A 20,707-nucleotide genomic window follows, 5' to 3' on the forward strand; every position below is an offset into this window, starting at 1 on the left:
CTTCCTTCCTTCCTTCCTTCCTTCCTTCCTTCCTTCCTTCCTTCCTTCCTTCCTTCCTTCCTTCCTTCCTTCCTTCCTTCCTTCCTTCCTTCCTCCCTCCCTCCCTTCCTTTCTCCCTCCCTCCCTTCATTCCTTCCCTCATATGGAATCCCTTCTGGGGATGATGAAACCAGAGATCTGACTTTTTAAGAAAAGGATGAATATGAGAGTTGGCCAGACCACCTATGCAGTAGTCTATTTCTATTATGCTTAATGTCTGCTCATTTGTTTCTTTACATTTTTACTGATACCAACATAAGAAATACCCAGTAACCAGTGAGTACCTTTAGTTTCCTTGACAGTGCTATTGAAGAAGAAAAAGTGAGCCGAAGGAAATCTGGTGTGGTGGCATCATTGCCTGTGTAGGATAGTTTAGTTTTTCCTTAATGGGTATTGAGATCATCCTCAAACTTGATCCGTTCAGGTAACTCCAACACTCAGCCTATTGATATCACTTTCTATTCTCCTGAGTATAAAACAGGCACAAGGAATTTTAGCTGTTCTCTGATGTTTGGCTAGTGGGTCACTGGGTAACTCAGGGAAGAAAGCTTCATTCTTCTGAATCAGTTGTGTGTGTGGGTCTTCAGTGCCTATCCTTATTGAATATCCTTCAGCTATGGCTAAGGAAATCTCCTTATGTTAATTGTGAGTGACTTATGAGTGTACCATTTTGTTCTATTGTGAAATCTAAACTACCAGGACACTTGTGTGAGTCAGGTTCTGCCCCTACATTATTGGCATACGAACTAGAGTCTGGAGGGTTTTTAGTTCCTAGGGATGTAGATCCTTTGGCAAGTAAAGGTAGGAGGGTGGTAGTCATCCAATCCTTTCCCTCAGAAAAAGAGTTCTTAAAAGGCTCAGTGGTTCTCTGTAGGATTACTTTGTCCTAATGTATTTGTCTTCCTATTGTACTCTAGGGCAGCTAAGTGACTAAGTGGTTCTAGAATCAGGAAGACCTGAGTTCAGATTTGACTTCAGTCACTTACAAGGTGTGTAGTACTAGGTAAATCACTGTGCCTCTGTCTACCTGTTTCTTCATCTGTGAAATGGGGATATTACTAGCACCTACCTCCTGGGTTGTTGTGAGGATCAAATGAGATGATAATTGTAAAGCACTTAGCACAGTGCCTGACACATGATGGCTACTCTATAAATGCTAGTTATTATTTTAATTATTATTATTCCCTTCTCCCTGCTAATTTTCCTCACCTTTTTGCTAGTTATAATGACCTACTCTATCTTGATATGGAGGTCACTCCAGATTTTCAAGTTATGTTAGTGGAACACAGATTCTTAAGTAGGAGTTTTAAAGCTTTTTTTTTTGTTTGTTCTGCGCTCCTTTGGCCATTTGGTGAAGCCTATAGACTTCTTTATAGTATAATGTTTTGAAATACATGAGCAAAATAAATAGTATTATAGAGGAAACAAATTATATTGAAATGGTGATCAAAATAAGTATTTTTTTTAAGTTCAGGTTGAGAACCAGTGGACTAGAAGTTCATACCAAACTGGAAAGGCTTTAGATACATATCAGGTGATGGGCTGCATTCTTTTCATCCAAGGACCAATATAGATAAGTTTGGAGAATCTCATCACCAGAATGGCCATAAGGTGTTGATTTTTCAGACACAGAAATTCTCAAAAAAATTGAGAAAAAAATTGATAAAAAACCAAACTAATTATTATTATTAATTATACTTATTGCATAGGTTGGAGATGTTGGTAGAAGGAGTACCTACCCTCAATAAAATTATAATTCCTTGAAGTAATATATTTAAAGAGTATACTGTTAGTTTTTTGCTATCTCCAAATTTTAGTACCCTGGGGTAAATCCCTGATTATCCTATCCTTGAATGCAATCTATTCATTCTACTTCAGTATAAGAGGGACAGTAAGAGATTCTAGATAGACAGTTTGCTGTTATAATCATTACAATAACTTTCAGACATACTCTTGGAAAAGGAGACATCAGTTAACCAAGCAATATTTAGGACAAATAAAAGTTACGTGATGTTGAATTTGTCAAATGTAAAAGTGGTTTACTTCTGGATTGATTCTATGAAATAGTTTAGATTTATGAATGGAATGGGAACCCTCCTTTGGCAAGATCTACATGAACTCGGCCAATAATATGCTGACAAAGAAATATGAAATAAATGATTAAAAAATGAGGATTTGTTTGTAGAGATGGAGAGCTTATGATGACAATTCAGGACTAGGTCATTGCCACTCAAAATGATAAAAGGGTTATCCTTAAGTAATCACATCTTAGTGATCAAAGCACATTATGCAAAAAACAATAGAAACTGTGCAGATATATCATTGAAAGCTATAAAATTGAACATCTACTTGAAAACCTAATAAGACACAATCTAAGACATGATGAGAAGTTTTGGAATTTACACATAAGAAGTGTGCTATCTTTCATGGAATGACAACCAAAGAAACCAATGCTCAGTAAGTCAATAAGATGTATTGAACACTTACTATATGTCAGACATTGTACTAAACTTAAAGATTAAAAAGAAGGGTAAAAAACAGTGCCTACTCTCAAAGAGCTGACAATCCAATAGAGAAACAGCATGAAAAAAATTACATACAAACAAGATACATGCAAGATAAGATGAAGATAATCAATAGAGAGGAGATACTAGCATTAAAGGGGATCAGAAAAGGTTTCCCAGAGAAAATAGAATTTTAGCTGGGATTTGAAGGAAGCTAGGGAAGTGAAGAGGCAGAGATGATAAGAGAGGACATTCCAGATATGGAAGACAGCTAGTGAAAATGCCCAGAATGAAGAGATGAAGTGCTGTGTGCAAATAACACCAAGGAAGATAGTGTTACTGGATCTCTATGTGTAGGGGGAGTGAGAAGTATGAAGACTGGAAAAGAGGGAGCCAGATTGTGAAGGGCTTTGAATGACAAAAATAATTTTATATTTGATCTTGGAGGTGATAGGGAGCCACTGGAGTTTATTTAAAGGAGGGTGAGATTTCCAGATCTGTGCTTTGGCAAGATTAATTTGACCACTAAATGGAGTGGGGAAAGAATGAGTTAGGGAGACCAACCAGCAGTGGTAGTATTCCAGTGTGAAGTGCTGAGGGTCTATAACAAGTGAAAAAATTTATTAAACATCTACTATGTGGCAGCTAGGAGTTGGGGGAAATGAAGACAAAAAGCAGGCCCCAGTTCAAGCAGTTTACAGTCTAATGAGAGAGACAATATGCCAACAAGCTACATACAGGATAAATTGGAGATAATCTTAGAGGAAAGGCATTAAGATTATGGAGCACTGGCAAAGACTTCTTGGAGGAGGTAGGACTTTAGCTGAGACTTGAAGGAAATGAGGGAATCCAGGAGGAGAATATGAGTAGTTCCAGATATGGAGAATAGCCAGTGAAAATGTCCAGAGTGGGAAACAGTGTTTTTTACAAAAAAAAAAATAGCAAGGAGGCCAGTGTCATTGAAGCACGAGCTTGTTGCTTACAATTCCCTGGGCATTGATTAGTAACAATTCAAGGTGGGGGGAAATGTCAATAGCTGTCACTATACCAAATGACAATTTTCTTCAAGTTACACTGAATGAATAACTTTCAAAATTTGGAGACCTAGCAGAGGAGATCAATTTGTGTTTGCATGTTGTATGTCATTACCAACCTAGGGTTTAGAATTTTAGTGTCCTCAATACCCAACAGTTGTAATATACCTTGCTGTAGTGTGTTATTCATGCTTGCTTAAGTTAATAGAGATCTTCAGTACGCATTGCAGAAATAAATTAAGTTTGACCATGTCATTTTAAGGCATTTTCTTAAAAATACCTACGTGAGAAATAATACCTCAGGGGAGGAAGGTTTTGGAAAGAGCGGACATCAATTGTAAAATGAAAGAATTATAGAATTTGAAAGTCGGAAGGGACTTCTTTGGCTATCTAGTTTACCCCATACACAAGAAGAATCTCCACTATAACATAAATTAAGACCTGGAAAGTTATATTGCAACATATATTTAGGGTAAGGCACATAATGAACCTACTCATATGCAGGACACACAGCCATCGGCCAAATCAAATACAAACATATGGTTCAGAGAGTAGAACTTAATGCTCTCAAAACACAGGGTTCTGCCACTTGAGATAAAGCTGTTCCCAGGTTCATTAGCTCACACCAGAGTCTGGATATTTATCCTCTGCAGACTTGATATCAGAGGCCCAGGCAATCAGAAACACCTGCTTGGATGGGGATAAGCTTGGAACATGTGGTTTTCCAGCCCAAGGGTGGCTGCATTTGCAAAATGAATAAAATGAACATGTTGCTGCTTCTGGAGGCAAGTATAGGCATAGAGGAGGAAAAACTCTCAGAAACAGAATCATCCTAAGAGTATGGACTTTCTGGTTATGCTGAGTCCTGAGGCTACTCATACAAAGGATAAAGCTATTCCAGGCAGTGTTTTTCCTTATGGTCTCCTTATATACATCTTGCTCACTTCTGTTTTCCTGCCTTTGCATGCCATTATATTTATTAAGTTCTTACAACGCACATTAACTATGAGGGGATGCCACTCAAGCAAAGGATGGCAAAAACCAATCCATCTTTAATGAAATGAGCACTATGAACTACTCATGGACCCAACTATCCACACAGCCAGTCAATCAGCCAACTTGATATTCACAGTCCATTTCAGACATGTTTGCTCACACACAGGAACAACTTTTGAACTCCCTTCGACATCTTTCTTTGAATGTTTCATCAAAACTTCCAGGGACTAAATACTCACAGAAAGGATTTTATAACCAGAATCTTCTCCCGTCGTTTTTTTATTCAAACTACATTTTGTACCTCCTCTCCACTCCATTCCCTCCTTACTCAAAGTAATGAAGACCCTGTGTCATGGGGGTAGGGAAGCTAAGTTCCGTTTAGGAAAGAACTGTCTTACTCTTCTTGGTATATGTAGTATCTGGGTCGCCTCTTTTTTCAAGTACGTTACCCCCAAATACTACTTCAGGTTCAAGATACTCTGTCGGTCTGCATCTACTACGCATTTCCTCAAACCCTCACCAGAGCACTTATTTTAACTAATCAGCCAGAAAATCCAGTTCAAAGCAGATTCAATGAAACAGTTTGGTAAGAAAAGTAGCAACAGGATATTCCCTTCATAAAACTAGGGCATGTTGTCTCACAGCTACACATACCATTAGTGAGAAGAATATGTAGAGAATATGCATGGAGAGACAATTGATACTCCTAAATGCTCTTGGGCTCTGCCATCTTTTAGGAAGGACAACAAACTTCCCTCCTTGGGAGAGTTCCTTCTTGGCTTTATTTAGTATGAAGCCTCTGCCAAGTTCTAGTCTCTCTAGGACATGTGTGTATGTCATATAATCTCTACTGGGTGTTGCTTTCTGTTGGTCTTTCATTCTAGTAGATGACAATGTCCCTAATCTTTATGGTCAGATGCCTTTATTGGTCTTGTAGCTAACAAGATCCCTTCTCTTACTAACTTTGACCTTCTCTTCAGTGTACCTTCCTACCATCTTAGCCCCTGACTATTATGGTGCAGTAGCTAAAAAAGGTCTCTTCTGACAACTTTTTAGTCATAGCTAAGGCTATAAGCCACCACACATAGCTAAAGGTCAAAATTTAGAGATTACCTCATGCTAAGTTTAAATTTGATTTTTAAAAAAGTATTTCCTTTTTTTAGGAGAATCTGTGTCCTTTTCCTAAGATTTTATCTGATTTAAGGTTAGAAATGTCTAAAACTCTACCCTTTATAAGTAAACTCATGCCCCCAAACTCATTTTGGGGGCTCTGCTAAAGAAATTCTATAAAGGGAGATGTGCATATATGTATGTCACCACACTCTTTGAGCCTTGCCTTGTAAATATATTGGATCAAGCACTATAGTTAAGTTGAATGGGCAAGTTTTTGTCTTGTTTGGCTGCATTCCTCCTCTTATTATGTATATGGGGTTGGCAACAATTCCCTCCAGCATGGGACTGAACAGAACATATGTCTTCTTCTATGCCTTTTATCTCAGTAAGTTACACGTAAGGCTTAATTAATATATTTTGTGGGTAGTTAGGTGTCACCATGGATAGCTAGTTACTTAACCCTGTTGGCCTCAGTTCCTCTATAAAATGAGCTGGAGAAGGAAATGGCAAATCACCTCCACTATCTTTGCCAAGAAAACCCTAAATGGGATCACTGAGTCAGAGATGATTGAAAATGACTGAACCACAACAATATATTTGTTGGATAAATTAATTCTTCCTTTTTCTATCAATTTAGATATCACTTTCTCCAAATCTATTAATAACTCACTTCCTTCAAAGAAATAGAACACTGTGCACATATGTTTAAAGATCAAAGTTTGGGTCACTCCTTTGACCTTCCCTGCCATTGATGTGGACATCCTTGTTAACTTCCTAAGACAGCTTGGGAGAGTTTCTAAACTGAGAAAGACAAAGCTATTGCCTTCTTTACTTCTCTATTATTATGCACTACTCTTTATTCTGCCCTCTGGAGCCAAACAAATACAATTCCCCTAACATCTGCCAGCTCTTGAAAAGAGCAAAAGATGGTCAAAAGGTGTTTTCTTTTTCACTTCCCCATCACTCCTACCTCTCCTCCCACACAAAGTCTTAAAGCTAAACATCCCCAGTTTTCTTCTCTCCTCCTTTCCTCTCCTCTCCTCTCCTTTCCTTTCCTCTTCTTGCAAACAGGGTTAAGAAATTTGCCCTGGGTATTTCAACTAGTAAGTGTTTGAGGCCAGATTTGAACTCAGGAAGATGAGGCTTTCCAATTTCAGATTGGGTGCTCTATCCACTTTGCCATTTAGCTGTCCCCATCCTCAGTTTTCTTAGTGAATCTTTTAGAGGCAGAATTTCCTCTACTTTCACCACTCTGACCTTCTGTGTACAGATTCCAGCTTGTCTGTGTTTTTCCTAAAATATGAAACCTAGACCTTATTTGATAGTACAGATGTGGTCTAACCACCACTTTCCTTCTTCCTCATTCTGTAGTCCATCCAGTCAGGTAGCCCAAGAAGGTTTCATTAGCATTTTTGGCTTCATTCTGAGCCTGTGGCTCATGGAAGTGCCCAGATACTTCTCACATTTAGTAGTTACTTCTTCCCCACTCTCTATTTAGAAAGTTGATTATTTGAACCAAGGTATAGAATTTTACATTTATCCCTATTAAATTCCATCTTTTTAACTTTGACCTGCTATTCCAGCTTCTGGTGATCTTTCTGGATATTGGCTCAATAGTTTAACCAACATATTGGTTAAACAGCCCAATTTAGTGTCATTTAGAAATTCAATAAGCTTGGTATCTGTGTTTTGATGTGCCATTCATAAAAATGTTAGCATAAAATCAAATACTTCCCACTAAATAGAGATAGATCCCACTAATGAGTACTTTTAGGGTTTACTCACTCAACTAATTTATAATCCACATAACTGAACTGTCATTTAGTCCATATCTCTCCATCTTCTCCACAAACATTGTATGAGAAATTTGGTTAAATGCTTCAGAAATTTAGGAGCACTACCAGAATTCCCCTGATCTACCATTTAGTTGCTTAAAAAAAAAGGAAATGAGGTTAGTCTGGCATGATTTGGAATATAGATTTAGAGGTGCAAGGAACTATAGAAACCATCTAATACAATCTCCTCATTTTATGGATGAGGAAACCAGAGCCTAAGACTTAAATGAGCTCAGGTCCTCTTACTCTAAATCCAATGCTGTCTATTTCTCATAGAGTTTAACATCATAGAGTGGTCATTTAATTTATTGAATGAATGGACTTTAGAATAAAATTATTAGGCTTTAAATTTTTTGGCTAAAAAAGACCCTAAAATGTTAGTTCTGAAACCAACGTTTTCATATTTTTGAGTGTTTTATTTTGGAAAGTGCTTTAAAAGGAAGGGGGGAAATTAGGTGAAACATTCCAAATGGCTATTACATGTTGGTTTAAATAATTCATATGAATCCATGCTGGCTCTCATTAATCACTACTTCCCTTGCTAATTGTCACAAATCATTTGTTGTATAATATGCTTAAGTAATTGAAATCAAACTTACCAATACATACGCACGTTTATTTTGCTTGGTTTATCAGAATTAACTTGATAATTGCACTCATTGCATCCTGAGACAATGATGCTGGTTCTTAATGGCTCTAAATGGTTCTCTGAACCTGAGTTGAGCCCATCTGTCCATTTTCAGATAGGCTATGCATTTTTGAATGGCCTAAATGAGCTATTACCTATGTGGATCATATCACATTATAATGTTTATATAACAAAGCTATTACCACATCTAGAAGGATAGTCCATAGAAACAAATTTTCATTGATCTGGGAACACAAAATTCTATATAAAAATCAAAATGTATTTTTTGATCTCTTGGATAGTTTATTCTGAATAGGAATTTAATTGTGTGTTCCCACTGTAAAAGGGGAGGAAGAAAGCTGAGCTTTAGCTGAACTCTTTACACATCTTTTATCTTGCTTTAGGGTAATAACTACTCTCTAACTCTTCTAAGATCACCTACTTCAAACATCTATCAATTACCTTTTAAAAAAATCTCTTTGCCTCACTTCCCTTATTTCTTTGCAGAAGTGGAGGACTATGGGTGTAGAACATTCCATATAATGTCTAGCTTTTTCAATATGTTGGTTAGTTTTTCTGAACTTTAAAATTCATTGTTATACAGGTTATTGTTATATGGTTGTAGTGGAAAAATATTGTGCTATAAGAAATGATAAGCAGGATAATTTCAAAAAAACCTAGAAATAATTATATGATTTGATGCAGTGAAGTGAGCAGAACTAGGAGATCATTGGACATAGTAACATCAATATTATATGATGATCAATTGTGAATGACCTAACAACTATAGGAATGAAAGGATCCAAGACAACTTCAAGGCACTCATGATGAAAAATGCTATCCATTATCGTAAAAGGAACTGATCAAGATTCAAAAGGAACTGAATAAAAAGGAACTGAGTGCTGATTGAAGCACACCATTTTTCACTTTGTTTCCTTAATGAGGATTTTTTTATATGTGTGATATGTGCCTTCTTTCACGTGACAAATATGGAAATATGTATTGCATGATGGCACATGTATAACCTATATCATATTGTTTGTCACTTTAGGGTGGGGAGAGGAGAAGGAGGGAGGAAAGGATTTGGATAGAAAATGTCAGGAAATGATTGTTATAAATTGATTCTGTAGGCAATTGGAGAAAAATATAATAAAATCTTTGAGAAAATAATTCATTGTTAAGAGGGATTGCCTTGTAGGAAGGTGAGGGAGGAAAGCTACATTGCGTGAAATAAAAACAAGCGGTCATCTCTTAAATGCCTAAAAAACAAGTACACTAAGCAAATTTATAAAACAAAAGAATTGGGATCTTGAAGCATGGCACAGTTGATACTGCTGACTTGTGACAAAGGAAGATAGATTCAAATCTCACCTCTGAGACTCAGTTTCTTAATATGTAAAAGGGGCATAACAATTCCTCTTAGGTCTATTATGACATTCAAATGAGATAATAATGTATATAAGGCCTTGCAAATCTTAAAGCACTATATAAGTTTCAGATAATAACAAATCATGTGAACAGTGCTTCTTTTTTCTTCTTCTGTGTTCAGAGTACTTTTTCTTGCCAATTTTCTGAAGAGAAGCTGAGTTATTAGCTCTGTTTCAGGTCTCAGGGTCTGTGGAATTGAATTATGATTTACAGTAATATATTCATTTCAACAAAATTGTTAGCACAGCGGGAAAGGCAATTCACAGGAACTACGGAGGTGGAAAGGGTACAAGTGTGGCGAAGTATTCCTCCACTTGTAGATTTTTGTGGAGTCTGTGTATTTCAGCATGAAAGACAATATAACCATTGCCCATATTGACTTTTAGACCAGTTCCTTTGTAATAATGTAAAGCAGAGTGGTTAGGGTCCAAGGGAAGCAAGAAGACTGCTCAAATAGGGCCTTGGAGACTGATTCAGCAATCAGGAGGCATTTTCCACTGCGCATGAGTTCTTAAATTCTCCTGCTACTCCTCCCCTCCAGGAAAGAAAATCAGCAGGGCATGTCTCCTCTGTGTCTCTCCTGTACATCTTATGTCTGTGGCTATTTTTGCTACACTACTTTGTGGTCTGGGCACAGACAGCACCGGAGGGAGTAGCCAGTAATAAGTTTGTACATTTGGATTCAGCAGAAGCCCTGTGCCTGATCTGTGCCTTCTGAGGGCACACCTGTGCTTGGCAGGGTGCCAGAAGGGCTGGTACATGACCAAAAAATCAATAATAACAATAAAAAGCACCAACTAAAATGCACTCTGGCATGGCTTACATTTTTTTTATACTCAAAAATCATCTAAATTTTGTTTTGATCTTTAAAACTTTACTGATGACATCAGGCATAACCTTTACCTTTTAAGTATTTCATAAATGTATAGTCTTGAAAAAAAAAATCACTCACCTGCTACTTTGACTATTACTTAACAGAGCCTATCACTGTTTTGGGGATTGCTTCTTGGTCTTATGTTTGGCTATAAGCCTTCACTTAAAAAAGATCCTTCATATTTACATTTTATGATTATTTTGTGACAGGATAGTCTATCTGGTATCTGGAAAATGATTTCCCAGAAGTCTCTAGCTTCTTCACATTATTTGTGGGTGAGCTTTGGTACAGGTATATAGCCTCAGACACTAGTTGTGTGATGCTGGACAAGTGACTTGAGAGAGAGAGAGAGAGAGAGAAACCAGGGTAAACTGATCTTATCATCTGGAACTATATGGAGCTTGGGAATTGAACCTGAGCCATCTCTTTATTTAAAGAGGTGGAAACATGATCAGGATTTTGACTTGGGTCTTCTGACTCTAAATCCAGCCTTCTTTTCATGACCACATACCACCAAGTTCAGTTGGCAGATCATAGCATCATAGATGTAGAACTGGAAAGGAAATTGGAGGTCATTAAGACTAACTTTCTTCATTTTGTTGTTGTTTAGTCATGTCCAGTCATGTTGGACTCTTTGCAACCCCATTTTTTGAGGTTTTCTTGGCAAAGATATTTGAGTTGCTTTCCATTTCTTTTTATAGCTCATTTTACAGATGAGAAAACTGAGGCAGACTGGGTTAAGTGACTTGTCCAGGGTCACACAGCTAGTAAGTGTCTGAGGCCAAATTTGAACTCAGGAAGAGAAACTTTCTTGATTCCAGGCCTAGCACTCTATTCACTGTTCCACCTAGCAGTTTTCTCTTCATTTTATTGATGAAGAAACGAAGGAATGGAAAGATTAAGTAACATGCCTAGGATCACACAGGCAGTAAGTGTCTGAAGTTGAATTTGAACCCCTCTTCCTGTTTCTAAGACTAGTAGCCTATCAACTACTATCTTCCTATCCCACTCTGTCCCTTTTCTAAATATTTCCATTATGCTCACTTTTATATCACTGTAATTAATATTTGCTCAAAACAAATTTCCCATGTGGATATGGGACTGAACATTCCAAGGGTTATCTGCCTTGAAGAGCTAAGAGGTTGCAAGATTTGAGATCAATTAATCAATAAACATTTATTAAGCACCTACTATGTGCTTAATTCAAATACAAAAAAAGAAAGACCCAGCCTGGCAGATCTTACAGTTTAATGAGGGAAGACAGCATATAAAAAATGAAGCTGAAAAAGAGGTTGGGAGATTCCAGAAGAGATCTAATGGGGAAAGAATTACTCAGTTTGGAGACACCAGAGAAGTCCAGAAGCAGTGTAGCTAGGTGAGAGCTGAATAAACATTCTGAGCTAAGCTCCCTCCTTAGATGGAGGTTTTAGAATTCATGGTTCACTAATCCGCAGGGTAGAGAGTGAGATGGTAAAGAGATGGGGGATCAGCATTTCTTCTGAGGTTCCTTTCCCCATTTCCCTGCAGCAGGTACCCAAATATGGTAGAGACAGCATAAAAATGTGATTCTCTCCTCAATGTTAGGATGATAATAAAAATGAATAAAGTATAGATCTGCTAAGAATTCTTGCTTGGCTGATCATAAATAGCATTCACTGAAGGGTTGACTTCAAATATATTTCCTTTTAAAATGGAAGGTACACTATATCTTTTTTGGGTCTCTCATGGAACTGCTAAGTACTCCTAGTAAGCATCAGATGGGTAATTCTAGACAATGAAACGAAAAAGGACAGATACAATTCAGAAAACATGATTCCTGAGATGCGGCTGAGATTATAAGACTAAGCAACAGCTGGACAATAAGAAAGTTTTAATCCTAGTTTTATGGGTAAATTGCTTAATTTTTGAGTACTTACATAGGCTCATAGGGCTATATATCTAGAGCTCGAAGAGACCTAAGGGGCATTTAATCCAGTCCCTTCATTTTATAGTTGAGAAAACTCAGAGGCTCAGAGAAGTTAAGTGATTTACCCACAGTACATAAGAAATAATGGAAGACAGTAAGATTTGAACCAAAATCCAACAATAACTCTAGAGCTGATATTCTTTGTACTATTGCATGCTGCCTCCCCAATCTATAATAATAACTCAGTTATGGAGGAATTCTTTTTTTTTTATTATTAGACATTTATTAATATTCGTTTTTAACCTGTTTACATACTTTATGCCCCTACTTTCCCCTTCACCCCCCGCTCTCCCCCCACCCATGGCCAACGCACATTTCCACTGGTTCTAACATGTGTCCTTGTTCAGGGTCTATTTCCCATTCACGTCCGCCTCAGCCCATGCATTCAAGCAATTGTTTATCTTATATGTTTCCTCTCCTGCAGTCCTTCCTCTGAACGTGGGTAGCATCTTTACCATAAATCCCTCAGAGCTGTCCTGTGTCATTGCAGTGCTGCTGGTACAGGAGCCCATTACATTTGATTTTACCATAGTATATCAGTCTCTGTGTACAATGTTCTTCTGGCTCTGCATCACTTCCTGGAGGTCTCTCCAATTTGCATGGAATTCCTCCAGTTTATTATAACTTTGAGCACAATAGTATTCCATCACCAGCATATACCACAATTTGTTCAGCCATTCCCCAATTGAAGGACATACCCTCCTTTTCCAGTTTTTTGCCACTACAAAAAGCGCAGCTATAAATATTTTCATACAAGTCTGTTTATCTATGATCTGTTTGGGGTACAAACCCAGCAATGGTATGGCTGGATCAAAGGGCAGGCATTCTTTTATAGCCCTTTGAGCATAGTTCCAAATTGCCATCCAGAATGGTTGGATCAGTTCACAGCTCCACCAGCAATGCATTAATGTCCCAATTTTGCCACACCCCCTCCAGCATTCATTACTCTCCCCTTCTTTCATTTTAGCCAATCTGCTAGGTGTGAGGTGATACCTCAGAGTTGTTTTGATTTGCATTTCTCTAATTATTAGAGATTTAGAACACTTTCTCATGTGCTTATTGATATTTTTGATTTCTTTACCTGAAAATTGCCTATTCATGTCTCTTGCCCATTTATCAATTGGGGAATGGCTTGATTTTTTATACAATTTATTTACCTCCTTGTATATTTGAGTAATTAGACCCCTGTCAGAGTTTTTTGTTATAAAGATCTTTTCCCAATTTGTTGTTTCCCTTCTGATTTTGCCTACATTGTTTTTGTTTGTACAAAAGCTTTTTAGTTTGATATAATCAAAACCATTTAATTTACATTTTGTAATTTTCTTTAACTCTTGCTTGGTTTTAAAATCTTTCCTTTCCCAGAGATCTGACAAGTATACTATTCTCTGTTCACTTAACTTATTTATAGTTTCCCTCTTTATATTCAAGCCATTCACCCATTCTGAATTTATCTTGGTGTAGGGTGTGAGATGTTGATCTAAACCTAATCTCTCCCATATTGTTTTCCAAATTTCCCAACAGTTTTTGTCAAATAGTGGATTCATGTCCCAGAAGTTGGGCTCTTTGGGTTTATCATACACTGTCTTGCTGATGTCACTTACCCCAAGTCTATTCCACTGATCCTCCCTTCTATCTCTTAGCCAGTACCATATTGATTTAATGACTGCTGCTTTATAGTATAGTTTGATATCTGGTACTGCTAGGCCCCCTTCCTTCACATTTTTTTTCGTTATTTCCCTTGATATTCTTGATCTTTTGTTATTCCAAATGAAATTTGTTATAGTTTTTCCTAATTCAGTAAAGAAGTTTTTTGGTAATTTGATAGGTATGGCGCTAAATAGGTAAATTAATTTGGGTAGGATGTTCATTTTTATTATGTTAGCTCGTCCTACCCATGAACAGTTAATGGCTTTCCAATTGTTGAGGTCCAGTTTTGTTTGGAAAGTATTTTGTAGTTGTTTTCGTATAATTGCTGTGTTTGTTTTGTTAGATTGATTCCCAAGTATTTTATATTGTCTAGGGTGATTTTAAATGGTGTTTCTCTTTCTACCTCTTGCTGTTCTAATGTGTTGGAAATGTATAGAAATGCTGATGATTTATGTGCATTTATTTTGTATCCTGCCACTTTGCTAAAGTTGTTGATTATTTCTACCAGCCTCTAAGTTGATTCTCTAAGATTTTTTAAGTATACCATCATATCATCTGCAAAGAGTGATAGCTTAGTCTCCTCATTGCCTATTTTGATACCTTCAATTTCTTTTTCTTCTCTAATTGCTATTGCTAGTGTTTCTAGTACTATGTTGAATAATAGAGGTGATAATGGGCATCCTTGTTTCAATCCTGATCTTATTGGGAAGGCTTCTAATTTATCCCCATTGCATATAATGCTTGTTGATGGTTTTAGGTATATATTGTTTATTATTTTTAGGAAGGGTCCTTCTATTCCTATACTTTTCAATGTTTTCAATAGGAATGGATGCTGTATTTTGTCAAAGGCAGACTTCTTTTTTTAAATTTAGTTTCCCCCAAAGATTACATGTCGATACATTTTTTAATAATTGTTTTCTGACATTTTGTGATCCATGTCCTCTACCTCTCTCCCATCCCTCCCCCTTCCCAAGATGGCAGGTAATATGACATAAATTATATGTATGTTATCATACAACACATATTTCCGTGTTTATCATATTGTGAAAGAAGACATATAAAGAGAGAAAATTCATGGAGGAAATAAAATGACAAATGGTATGCTTCATCTGTGTTCAGACTCTGTCAGTTCCTTCAGTGGTAGTAGATAGCCTTTTCCCTCATGAATAATTTGGAGCCATCCTGAGTCCTCAGTATGGGGATTCTTAACCTGAAATCCATGAATTAAAAAAAATTTTTTTTTGATAATTGTATTTCCAAGTTTCCTTTATAATCCAATCTGTTTCATTTTATTCATTTAATAACATTATTCTGAGAAGGATCCAGAGGCTTCGCCAGATTGCCAAAGGGATCTATACTACAAAAAAAAGATTAAGAACTTCAAAATTGTGTCACACTTTAGAATCTCATAATCTTAGAGTTGGAAGAGAGTTTGGGGGTAAACTAGTCTAATGTATACTCACATTACAACATGCCAAGCAAGTAGTCATCATCCAGCCTTTGTGTGAAGACATTTAAGGATAGGAATCCACTACAAAAACTTTCTTTGCAACAACCTCATAGAAGTGGAGAGGAGAGCATGAACAACTTGATGAGATTCAAGGATGAAGCCTTTTGGAGGTGGGACTTTAATCTCTCTCTCCCAGGGTCAGATCTATATCTTATCAAGTTATCCAGCAGGCAGTCAGGCATCCCAGTGATTTGTGAATGGGACCAAAAGTGCCCCAGCCCAAGGTACTACTCTCTGCTTTGATTATGGTTAGGGTCAAACTATGACTATCAGAGACATATGGTCAAAGTCCCATAGAAAGGACTCTTCCTTGAAACCTGGTCACATTACCAGGCTCTCTTATTGCAAATATTTTTCTTTCGATTGGTTTCTCAATAGACTACTAGGTGGTTCGGTGGATAGAGAAAGACTCGAGTTCAAATCCATTATCAGATACAAGTAACTGTGTAACCCTGGGCAAGTCACTTAACCTCAGTTTCCTCATTTTTAAATGGGAAAAATAATAGAACTTACCTTCTAAGGTTGTAGTTAGGATAAAGTAAGATAATAGGTAAAGCACTTTGCAAACTTTAAAGTACTATAAAATATTATGTAAATATGTTATATATATTATATAATCATATAATATAAATATATTTAAATATAAATGTTATATATAAAATATATAAATTATATGAATATTTGTTACATAATTATGTATTATATAAATATTAACTATTATTGTTTTTATCATTGTTGTTATTATCCTTTATCATTAGTCTCTCCCTTATCCAATCCATTCTCCACCGTTACCTAAGTAAACTTCTTAGAGCAAAGGTGTGGCCATGTTACCCCTCTTTGTCCCCAAAAGCTGGTGGTTGAGCATTGACATTTTTCACATTAGTCCCTTTGACTACTGTTAGGTGCTAATCAAACTGATAGGTATACTGCACCCATGACTGACTTCAGTCAGCCTTCCAGTTTACCCATCCCTGCCTTTGTGTAGGCTGTCTCCTAACCTTAGAGAAATTACTGCTCCATTATGCCTCTTAAAAATCCTCTCAACCCTGAGACATTCGAATCTATCATGATTTTAGAGCAGGAAAGCTAAAAGTTCTTAAAGGGACACAGTCTGAGAGACCACATACTGAGATGAAGGAGTAGGGTTGCAAGAGCTAAAATATGAACGACAGCAGCAGCAGAGGCAACGAGGAGACTGTTTCTAGCTTCTCCCTGGACTTAAAAGAATCAGTAGTTCAGTGTCCAACATTTGGATCAAAGATTGTGATAGTTCCAAATCGCTCTTAAGACCAGGATGTAATGCTTGTCCCTCTCAACTGAGACCCACATGTCAGTCGATTTTCAAACCCCCTTTACATTTGTTTACCTGTTGTATCCCTGCAGTAGATTTTTTTGGATACTTTTGCTACTAAAAGGGGTGTTCCTGTTTACTTTTCTTTGTACATGTTTTCTCCCAGTAGATCATAAACTCCCTGAGGGCAGAGACTGTTGGGTTTTTGTTTGCAGGTACTAGCTGTGTGACCCTGGGCAAGACACTTAACACCACTTGTCTATCCCTTACCCATCTTTTAGTATCAATTCTAAGAAGATAAGGATTTAAAAAACAAAGCCAAAAATTCTTGTTAAATTAAATTGAGTTGAATATCTCCTGAACTATTTTTTATTCTTATTTACTTTAGTCTTCAACCTAGCAGCCAGGTGTTAGCTATCTTACATTATTCTTTATTTTACTAGTTCTCCCCAATTCCTTATTTGATTTTTTTTCAGAAGTAGTCTCCAGAAAGTTCTTTCCAAGGGGCATCAGTGAGCATAGAGGACTGCCACACTCTACGGAAAAGTAGGACCCACAGAAAAGGGTGGAAAACTCTCTTGTGATTTTGAAAGTTTCCTTATGTTATTTCTACATTTTTGTGGGTTTATTTGACTTTGGGATTTTAATTTTCTGTGGGGTAAATAAAAGGCTTTCCTGTGGCTAACAGCATCTATTACCTTAAGTGCTTGTATAGGAGTGAGGGACCTTTTAACCTATATCCATGGGAACATGAACTTATACATAAGCTTTTTCAGTAAACTCTGCATGAGAATACAAGAAGTCAAAGAGAGATTAATATTTTAGGATCACCCTAAGATTAGACTCAGATCATGTAATTCCAAAGCTAGGGGCCATGGATTACATGTAACTCAGGCAAGTCACTTAACATTTCTAAGCCTTAGTTTCCTAATATGTAAAATTGGGGGTTTGACTAAAGGATCTCTAAACTCTCTTCCAATGCTAAATTGTATGATCTTAAATAACTATAATCAGTTCCAAAGCAGGAATGAGATCTTTGTGACTCCCTTTGTGTCTCTGTGGGTTTTATTCATCATTGTTTATTTATCATTGAAATGTCTTCTTTATAAATAACACTATGTACTAAGGGAAATGAGAATATAAATGATATACTGTCCCTGTTTTCAAGCAATTTGAAATATCTGGATGATCTTCTACCTACCTCTAACACCAGAATCTAGCTTGGTGTCTTTGATTTAAGAGGCTCTTAACAAATAGCTGTTATTTTTACTTTTTCTGCTCTCACATCAAATAAAACATACTAATATTTTGTTTTTTTTGTTTTTAATTTTTTAGAAAAATGTTTCATGGTTACATGATTCATGGTTTTGCTTTCCTCTTCACACCCCCTCTTCCCCATAGCTGACTGGGTATTTCCACTGGTTTTAACATAAACATACTAATATTTTGAAATTGTAATTGAAAGATATTTGATTTTGAATTCAGATGGGAAGAGAAAAAGATCAGATTCTTAAAAAAAACAATATACAGCAGAGAAAACAAACAAAAACTTTACTGACCTTTTTGTTACTGAAGTTATTATTTTATTTATTTATGGAGTATTGTAGTTAGCTACCGCAATGTTTAAAAAATGGGCCAAACCATCAATAAAACTTTATTATTATGATTTTTTAAAGCTATTGACCATAGCAAGCAAGAAAGGGGCTTTCCCTAAGAAAAAAATAATATTCATTGGAGATTGTAATTGTATGACAGATCGGAAGAGAGATTCCATAAACAATTATTTACCAAGCAGAGTATTTGGAGGTTTTACAGGAAGAAGGGTTGGAGTAAGGGTTCCAACTTCTCAACCTAAGCCAGTGCTGAGAGAGAACTCGTGAGAGAGAACAGAGCACAAACTGAAGAGATACAAATCTATTTCCAAGAAGGCAATTATGGAGTGTAACATAAGGGAGATGTATGTTTCAGATCCTTCAATATTAAAGATGGCAATTAACTTTGGAAAAGCAGAGAAGTTTAGGGAAGGTGCCGGGAGGAACACAATAGTCTTTTTTCTTTTTCTTTCTTTCTTTCTTTTTTTGGTAGTGGTGGTGGTTGTTCGGCACAGGAAGCCGGGAAGGTGATGGCTAAGGGAGATAACTAAAGGGCATCGAGTACTTACTGCTTTTCTTTCATTATGTGCCAGTTTTCCGGGAAAGACTGAAAAGAGGCTTAAGGCAATGGGGAGCAGAAGCCATGCAAAGTGGTTTAGGGAGAAGAATTTGTGTGTACATGGGAGGCTGAACAAAGGCACCGGGCGGGCAAAAGCAGTTTAAGGAGAAGTCTTCTCCGGGAGAGGTTGAATAGACGAAAAGGGCAATTGGGAGCAGGGGAGCAGGTGCGGGGCGAAGCAGTTTAGGGAAGAGAATTTGTGGGCGGGGGAGGCTGACTGAAGACTCCGGGCAAACGGGACCAAAAGCCCTTCAAAACTGCTTGGGTAGAGGAATCAGGGCGTGCAGCAAACTGTGACGGGGACAGCGGGAGAGAATGAGAAACCAGACCAGTACAAACTAAAAGACAAATGTTAGAAATGTGTAGAAAGTTTAAAAAGGCTTCGTGAATTGTAAAAGGAAGAGAAGTATGGAAACTTTTTTTTTGTAAGGGGCGGGCAACTTAATTAGTTGGGAGATGGGGGAGGGAGAACAGTGTTTTTTTTGTTTGTTTTAAAGATTGAATAGCCTGAAAGAAGACTTAAGAAATAAAGGGAATATTTCCTTAGATTTATTTGGTTGGAGGATGAGAAGGGAAAAGAAGACGCTAAGAAACAAAAGACTTCGGCTGTTACTTCCAAGATGTTACCAACAGAGGTGAAATGCAAGATAGAGAAGCAAAAGTAATTTTGCTGGATTGTAGAGTCCTCAGTGCTGCAAGGCTCTGTCCTGATCATTGTACAGAATCCCCTGACACTTTTGAGTTCCTAAGCCTTTGACAGAATCTTCCATTGTAATACTGGCGGCGGGAGAAGCCGGGACAAGGAGACCAGGAATTATTTTATTGTAAGAATGGGGAAGAGGTGGGGAAGGGGATAAGCCATGAATACTGGTTGAGTTAGGACTCTGAAAGAAATGTCAGAACTTTGACTACCGAGACTAGGGATGGGGGTAACCCGTAGGATGATGGGATATCTAAAGGCCAGGGACTGGGTCAGGGAAAGAAAGAGAGGTGGCGGCTGCTTAGTCATCTTCAGAGATAAATAGCGGAGTAGATAGCAGGAAGCGGGTCAGGATACCTAATGAACTTGGATCAAAAGAAGCCACTTGAAAGGACGAGGCATTTTTGCCTGCTGTTTTAAAGAGATTCAGGTGCGGGCATTGCCCGGCAGGCTTGTGAGAGACTAGACTGTGGCTAATAACAGTGGGGGAGAGGATGGAAAAGGGAGAGCTTAAGAAAAAAGGGCTTTTGTGCTTAAAAAAAAGGGGGGGGGGCAAGCAAAGACTGGCCTGGAAGAAACATTCCTCAAATGTGATTTTTAAACAACACTAATGAACGACAGCAAACACCTCTCTGGGTATTAAAACACCGTGGACAATTGCAATCATGAAAACATTAGGAATAATCGTAGAAACAATGCCAGGGGGTAATTAAACATCTGGGCACATCATTTAATTTCTCTGTGTCTCCATATCTCCATTTGTAAAACGAGAGAGTCTGACATAATGGCTTATAAGCTTTCTTCCAACTCAAAATCTCTGATCTAATGATCAAGGCCATTAAGGAAAGAGGCGGAAAAACCCTTGATTCAGGAGACAGAGAAAAATGGAAAATTGGTGAATGCACAGAGATGGGAGACAGATGTTTGTGAT

The 20,707-nt window shown here is 37.3% G+C and overlaps 1 protein-coding gene across 1 annotated transcript in view; it reads right to left on the reverse strand.

Annotated features, from left to right (window-relative positions):
- LOC123249082 (glyceraldehyde-3-phosphate dehydrogenase-like) overlaps positions 1 to 3,312 on the reverse strand; it is a gene marked incomplete at its 5' end in the record, with an annotated part of 4,136 nt that extends 824 nt beyond the window's left edge. The window contains one exon of the mRNA XM_044678060.1: positions 3,280 to 3,312. Coding sequence (XP_044533995.1) covers positions 3,280 to 3,312 — 33 coding nt within the window. The remainder of the gene's footprint in view (positions 1 to 3,279) is intronic.
- Positions 3,313 to 20,707: the final 17,395 nt, after the last annotated feature.

The sequence above is a fragment of the Gracilinanus agilis genome, chromosome 1 (genome assembly GCF_016433145.1).
Source record: "Gracilinanus agilis isolate LMUSP501 chromosome 1, AgileGrace, whole genome shotgun sequence".
Lineage (NCBI taxonomy): Eukaryota > Metazoa > Chordata > Mammalia > Didelphimorphia > Didelphidae > Gracilinanus > Gracilinanus agilis.